The sequence below is a fragment of the Chiloscyllium punctatum genome, chromosome 23 (assembly GCF_047496795.1).
Source record: "Chiloscyllium punctatum isolate Juve2018m chromosome 23, sChiPun1.3, whole genome shotgun sequence".
Lineage (NCBI taxonomy): Eukaryota > Metazoa > Chordata > Chondrichthyes > Orectolobiformes > Hemiscylliidae > Chiloscyllium > Chiloscyllium punctatum.
The window spans coordinates 59,627,871-59,635,142 of NC_092761.1; the positions used below are offsets into that span (position 1 = coordinate 59,627,871).

General features: G+C 41.0%; 1 protein-coding gene across 8 annotated transcripts in view; it reads left to right on the top strand.

Annotated features, from left to right (window-relative positions):
- cdon (cell adhesion associated, oncogene regulated) overlaps positions 1-6,879 on the top strand; it is a 191,952-nt gene extending 185,073 nt beyond the window's left edge. For 7 of the 8 annotated variants that reach the window (XM_072593055.1, XM_072593057.1, XM_072593054.1 and 4 more), the window contains 2 exons: positions 532-788; positions 3,050-6,879. In XM_072593055.1, the coding sequence (XP_072449156.1) occupies positions 532-788; positions 3,050-3,219 (427 nt within the window). In that variant the 3' untranslated portion in view covers positions 3,220-6,879. The remainder of the gene's footprint in view (positions 1-531; positions 789-3,049) is intronic. The other variant, XM_072593053.1, reaches the window with a different exon arrangement.
- The last annotated feature ends 393 nt before the right edge of the window (positions 6,880-7,272 follow it).

Consider the following 7,272-nt stretch of genomic DNA (forward strand, 5'->3'; position numbering starts at 1 on the left):
TCGAAAGTAGCCTATGGTCTGGTAGGACTATGACGACTTTACCTTGCCGTGTACTTCATTTATTCCAAGATTCATCTCTTATTCTCTCCCCCTCCGTCTCCCCGCCCTCTTCCCCCTCTCTCTCCCACCGCCTCCCCGCCTCTAAATAACATTTCACAATACATTCTGGAGTCTGATCAGATCTATTGACTCTTCCTGAAATGTCAGAGGATATTCAAAACATCTAATGGTGTTGATTGAAGTATCATTTGCTTCCCTTTAGAGTGAGTGTACCTCCAGAGGTGGTGATTTTCATGCTATTCAGTTCTCTATCTCTTGCTCTTATTTCTTCCCCTTTCTCAATCCATTTTGTTTACACTCTCCAGATGTTTTGTTTTTACCGTCCTGTCTCATGACTCACTCTTCCACCTCAACTTGTTTGATTCTGATGGGTCATGTGTCATTTAGCTGTTTGATTCTTGTATGCATTCATACCATTTTTTAAACAGAGCATGTTACGTGCTGAGTTAAATTCTACCTTTCCCTTTTCAGCAGATGTTTCACGAAAACCAACAGCACTTTTCCAAGCAGCAATTTACCCATGATTCAGCGGACTCCAGCCTGCCACCAAGATAGCATGGAGATGATGCCTCTAAATCATATCATTGCTCCATTGTGCCCTGGATCTATTATCACTGAAAATAACAGAGAGGCAGAGTGTGATAATACAAAGGCAAGTGCACCACCAACTCCTCCTCAAGATTCCTGCTGCAGTGATCTGGACCAATCATATGAGGACAAAATACAAGGTATAATTCCTTGCGGATTTTTACACAAATTAATTTCAAACCGATTTTCTTCCTTTTGCCTCAGTGGAAGACTTAATACCTAAAACTTCTCGTTTCTGTTCCTTTCCATTTCACAAGCATATCCAGGGCAATGAACTGAGGCACAGAAGCATGGGAGGATCAAAACAACTCCCATTTCAGTTCCTAGGTTTCCACCTGGCGTTTGCCCAGGAACCAACTCACCCAATGAAGTCAGCTGGCAAGGTGCTGTGCCCACGTTGTAAAGATAACATTGCCATAGTCCTGGGGACCATCGGGCTGTGCTCTCGTTAGCGAGGGACAGCTGGTTAGTGAGTAAGGTGATGTCAGTAACCTCTATTTCCTCTTTCAAAAATCTGCCATCTCCACTTTCCCCAAAACCAGGGATGTAGAGGAAATGTGGAGGGAGGTGAAGAGAGGGAAGAGTTGCTTAAACAACCAATGCACTAAAAGCCAGGTCTTTCCACGCTCTACTCAACTGACATGAGGCTGTTGCAGTCCAGCTCAATACTTTATCTGTATTAATGAATCTGGAAACAAAGACCAGAACAGTGTGTTTGGGCTGAACTTGACCACCCTCTGGCAAGCTGAAGTGGCAGATTGGCCATATTCAGTTATATCTCTGGACTTATGTGATAAAATTCTGATTCACAAAAATCTTTCATAGGATATATGACAGAAACAGGCTTTAGTAAGGATATGTCTTCTGAATTCCCTATTGAATTTCTTGGTGACTCAGAGTTTTATATTTACAAAAAGAAAATAGGCTGTGAACAATTAATTATTTAGCTGAGCAATAGCCTTGTGACTGGTTAGCTTGGGTGCTTTAAGTACACCTTCGCAATGAATCAGTAGACACTGTTTGTCAGTGTGAGGCATTGTTTGAACTGCATCACAGCTACAGAACGTGGATAGTTCTGGTAACTCCCCTAATACTCAGAGCGGCGCAGAGGACTTATTCAATCTGATAACGGTTTGAAAGTGTCCCCCATCAGCGTGACAGATCAAAGCCGTGTGGACCAACAGTGAGGTTTATAACATGAAACCAATTTCAAGGATGTTGGCTCCTACAGTAAACCAACCTGCCAGAAGTTCTCAGCTGTTGTTTCTCAGTGTGTTGGGTTTAATCATGTGGGTTGGCATGAGAGAAGGCAATGTGCTGGTGGGTTAAGGAGTTCATTGAATAAGACCTTTCGATGGAGGTGAGCAGTGTTGCTGCGGAGCAAAGGGAAGTGAATTAGTTGAAAAGTTTCTGTGAGGATGCATATTGTTGCATTGCACATCGATAAATTTGGTGTGGGCAGATTGGTGTGCAGTATTGGGCAGTTGCTTATGTGATGGCAAGGGCAGAGGCCCTTCAGAATTTAGCTTGTGATCCCCATCAGGTACTGCCTGTTTACTGAGGCAATTGTGGATTTCAGTTTTTTTCTGTGGCCATGATGGGCTGTGTCTGAGGGTTCTGCCAGAGTGATGCCTAACTAAAGTGTGCAGATTGTGCTTTGCTCTGTGACTGTCCACAGTGCTGTTCAGTTCCTTATTAGCATTGGCATTGTGCACATGGAATGTGCTAGCGGTTGTTTCATTGGTGCTTAGTTGTAGGGACTGTGTCTTGCAGTAATTAATCAGTTTTGCAATGAAAGGTTAAATGTGTCCTTCAGCTCCAAGAAAGTTGAATAATTAATTGCAAGCATGTTGTATCTTTACACCAAATGTGAAGGAAATATAGGAATTAAAGCAATCAAACTAAATACTGCAACCTAGTGATGGGATTTCACTTGCTTTCTAGTTTGCACATGTTTGTAAAGTGCAACAGGTGTGCAAACTGCTCTGAGTACTTCACAGAAATCGAGGTGGTGCGGTTGTGTTTCCAGAGTTTCTCTTGTAACTCTGAGCAGAGGTATTCAAGAAGGGTTTGCAAAAGGAAATTCCCCAGTGCTTCAATACCAGGAAAAGAAGAATATTGTATATTTTTAGGACAGTGTGGATAGTTCAGCGAGTAATGCAATTCTGTCGCAAAGGGGCTGAATTCTCGAACTGGATGCTAACACTGACTGTGCACAGTATGAAAAATCAGGAGTTGGAACCATGCACCAGTGTTTTGTCAGTACCTTCTAAATGAGGGGCACGCAGGAAACAGAAACAAACAAATGGTTCACAAATTAACTGCTGCTGAGCTACTGTGATAGCATAACTTTGTCTTGTATATTCTAACCATTACATTGCTCTTTTCTGTTTCCCTTCAGATGGCAAATATCCTGAATTGGAAACTGAGAACCAAACACTAAGTGGCATTTTTCCTCCTTTCAACTCTGCTCCAATAGACTCTGATGATCCAACAGCCTGGAGTGCAACACAACCTGCTGAAGATAACCTCTGTGAGCACTCGACACAAGAGCAGCTACGGGAAACCTAAGAGGCCCATTACCTGTTTGCCTGAAGCCAGTAACTGCAGCCAGTCACTGGAGGGACGGAGGAGGGATCAAAAAAGAATGCTATTTATTTTTTGTAGTAGTAAAATATTACTCCATATGAATGTATCTGGTTTAAAGATGTCTTCACCCTTTTTAATTATTTATGCTTTCTGAAGAGAAATTCCTTCTCTGCAGAATGTGGAGTTTTAGCCTTGTTTTGTATAAAGTTTTGTAATAATATAAAAAAAAGCTATAGAAATTGTTAATTAATGTCAGATCATGCCTGTCTGGTGGAATGAGAAGCACTTGTAAGGAGGACATTTTAAGATGCAATATCCAGACAAAGACGGGAGGGAGCTGATCCCTGAAAGAACTCATCCAACAGGTAATGCAACTGGATGGTCTGGTTGTAATGGAACCTGAATGTGATGTATGGGTACACAGTGTTGTAATGAGGCTGGTGAAAACATTTCTTGGTCAGGCACCTATCTTTAAACAGACTCCATTTACATGGACCAGCTTGGTTTCAGTCAGGTTGAAAGTTCATATCCTCCTCCTCATTGTGACTGTGGATCTGATACCAATTTTTTTTTAATATCGATAGTAATATTATGTTCAGCTCTGACAGAGGTTCACCACAATGAGTTGACCTGTTTGGTACTTGTTTTCATCTGTCACTTAACACCATCTCATCTCAGGTTAGGACAAGACCTATTGCAAAATGCCCGATCTGACTGAAATCAGGCAAGTTGGCTGCTTTTGCCACTGTGAACGACATTGCTTCCAGCTAGTAGGTTTCTTGGTAATTTCAATCAACAGCAGTAGAAACTCACAGCTGAAACAAGCAATGAGTTGTCCTATCTTCTCCATTCCTCAAGGCAATAATGTGCATTTTTGGCTGCTGGAGTTTGTGCTGAATTTGCATCCTGGGAAAGCAAATAATACTGCAGAGCAAAACATTTGATGTCCGTGTGGGTGGAGGCACCAGTTTTTGTTCATGCAAAGAAAGCAGATGGCCAGCAGGCCCAAATGCACCAACTAACCAAACCAACTGCTACCATTGTAATGTTTTGTTTTGGGAGTGTGGCAAAGGTTTGTGTGTTCAGTTGCATGGTGAATGCACTTTTTGGATGCATTTTACCCACCTAATACAGCATTAACTTCCAATTAATTGAGGGAAATGAAGTTTCGATGAAACTATTTGTACTTGGTTGACATTACAGCCTTATTGTAGTATTACAGGTTGACTCTTGATGTTGCAGTGTGTAAACCATTTCATGCTTTCCCTGATTGTTACTGTATATTGTACTAATTGTGGTGTTAAGTTGTTTATTAATAATGTGTTCAGTTTTCGGGCATCTTCTGTCCCATCCTGTTTGTCTTAAATTTGAGCCTGGGTTTTTCTGAACAAGGGAGAGCCATTGCAGCTTCAGCATGTGTGCCCTCAGTTTTTGCAATTTATTTATTGGTACTAGGGAAAGCAGCAAAGAAAGAATGTATGATTCTGTCTGTTTCCATTCAGTGTTTATGTTACAGTTCCACTGCCATCAATATTTCCATGATTTGGAGATGCCGGTGTTGGACTGGGGTGGACAAAGATAAAAATCACACAACACCAGGTCATAGTCCAACGGGTTTATTTGGAAGCACTAGCTTTCAACGTGCTGATCCTTCAGGTGTTTGTGGAGCAGGACCATTAGACACAGAATTTATAGCCAAAGATTACAGTGTCACGCAGCTGAAATGATATATTGAACAAAACAGGTTTTATTCAATATATTTAACTAAATTGGGAAAGTATCTCACCTTAGTGATGAATAAGCTGGAGAAAGCCAACTGGTGACTGATAATGTGAAAGGTGGCTTTCTATTCCAAACAGACGCCGAATCCCAGGCTTGGAATGGTGGGTGGATGAGATGAGATGACTGATTAATGGTGCATGTGGTCTAATGGTTATGGCATGAAAACTGATTATTGCATGATTCTTACACTAAATGATCAAAGAACAAAGTATATGTATGGATAAGCAAAATCTATTTGGTGTAAATAGGAGGCTCCAAGCTGCTAGCACACTCACGACAATGTATCGGCTGCTGAAACTAATTTTCTACTGCTTTTGAGTGAAAAGCTGGGATTGACTTATTGCTGTAGGTGCAGGTTCAAGGAGATCCAGTAACTGTTCAGGACTCTGAATGACAGACTAAAATCAGGATATACCCTCCAGTTTTGTGTTTTGAAGGTGGCTAATGCTTTAAGTGAATTAGTCAATCCCTCTGCCTTTTCTCGCAGATGCTGCTATATTGCTGTGTATATGCAGTGCTTCCTAACTTTTGCCATTTCTGCTTTTTTTACTAAACCTGAAACCACCGCTTTTGTGTATATATAAGCACAATACAGGACTAAGACAGTCCGAAATAAGAGTGGAACACTACAAAGGGGTTCAGGGTATCTCAAAACGCTGTTTTTAGGCATGACCCCTACATGTTGCATGTCATGTGTCAATTTGTTGGATTTTTTTGGCTTTTTAAATTCTCTAATTTCAGTACTCCCACCCAACATGGCAATGCTACTTAAAAATGCAGCCAATAGCAAGCTGAAGAGGTGCCCCAATTACCCAGTGACTAAATTGCTGAACACTTGCAAAAAGAAATGGCAAATCAATATCATTTAAATGGCTAAACGCACTCAGCACTGTCAGCAAACGCATTGGTGCATGAGCAATTATGTGGCTTGTAGAAAAAATATTCACTTTTCGCTTAAATCATAAAAGAATATCTGACTCTGCGAAGGGCTTTTAAAGCGACCTTAATCCTGCAGGCTAGGAGGGTCAGGTGTCACATGATCATTATAACATCCCCCCTGCAAACAATATGTTGGCATACCGGTTACTTCATTTGTTAAATTTCCATCTCTGGACTATTTTAGACAACACTTGATACTATACCATGCAGGTGTGTACGGCAGAGGAAACTAAAGGGTAATGTTTTTCCTATTTAATCATCGTGCTGAGTCTGACCTGCCAGGGCTGTAGTCAGGAAATCTGAGCCCAGGATTCTGTGTCCACTCTAACAGTAGAAGAGCCCCTCTGCTCAGAGAGGAGGAGATTCGGGCAGGATTTGTACTCCTGATCCAGTGAGCTCTTCTGGGGAATCTTGGGGCTAAGGATATTATTTGATGGGCAACCTGAAGTCATCCTGCCATAATTTTCATTCAGGTCCCATTGACAGAAAGCCGTGGGCTCGGTACAATTTCTTGAATCGTGCTCTGACTGAGAGGTTCCATATGAGAGCATCTAATGGTGAAATATTACCCAGCAGTCTCTATAGCATGCAACATGGTGTCCCAAAATCTTTGTCCCCAGTACTAATTGTTTCATGAGAAATCAAACTGGCTGAAATGTTCTATATTTTGTACTATTGCCTGTCAGCCTCTATTGAAAACAAATAGTGCTGTCTTTTTTTAATGCATGTTTTTGTATTATATAGAAAATATGCTATATTTTCATAAATGGTTGTAATATTCTTGTTGAAATTGTACATAATTTTTTAAATATAATAGCTCGGTGAGGTACTGTTTGTAAGATACTGTTAATATTAAAGATGATGCTGTTGCCTTCACTTGCTACGGGTCCTAGTGCTGCAACAGCACCGTATAGCACCCTGTTTTGTGTGTGGAGTTGTTTCTCAATTTCTTCATTTTCTCGGGCTGTCTCATTAAAAAGGGAGTTAAACTGAGTCTGAATGCATTAAAGATCTATGCAAGAAGGATATGGGTACCAGGACAGTTTTTCTGCCGACAGAATTTAAATTGGGAAATATTACTAGTAAGCAAGAACTGGATGTTTGCACCAATCAGTTTGGGCACCTATAGCATATAAACATCTCCCAAAATGCAATTTTACTTCAATCTTCACTCATACTTCTCAGAGGAAACATTTGCAGCTGAAGAAATTTGTTCGTGATTCAGGCAATTGATATTCCTGGGCAATCTGACTGAGTTTTGTCGTGGTTGAGCTTAATGATGTCCTGTTTACTTTGCACTTTGCAGCAGCTGTT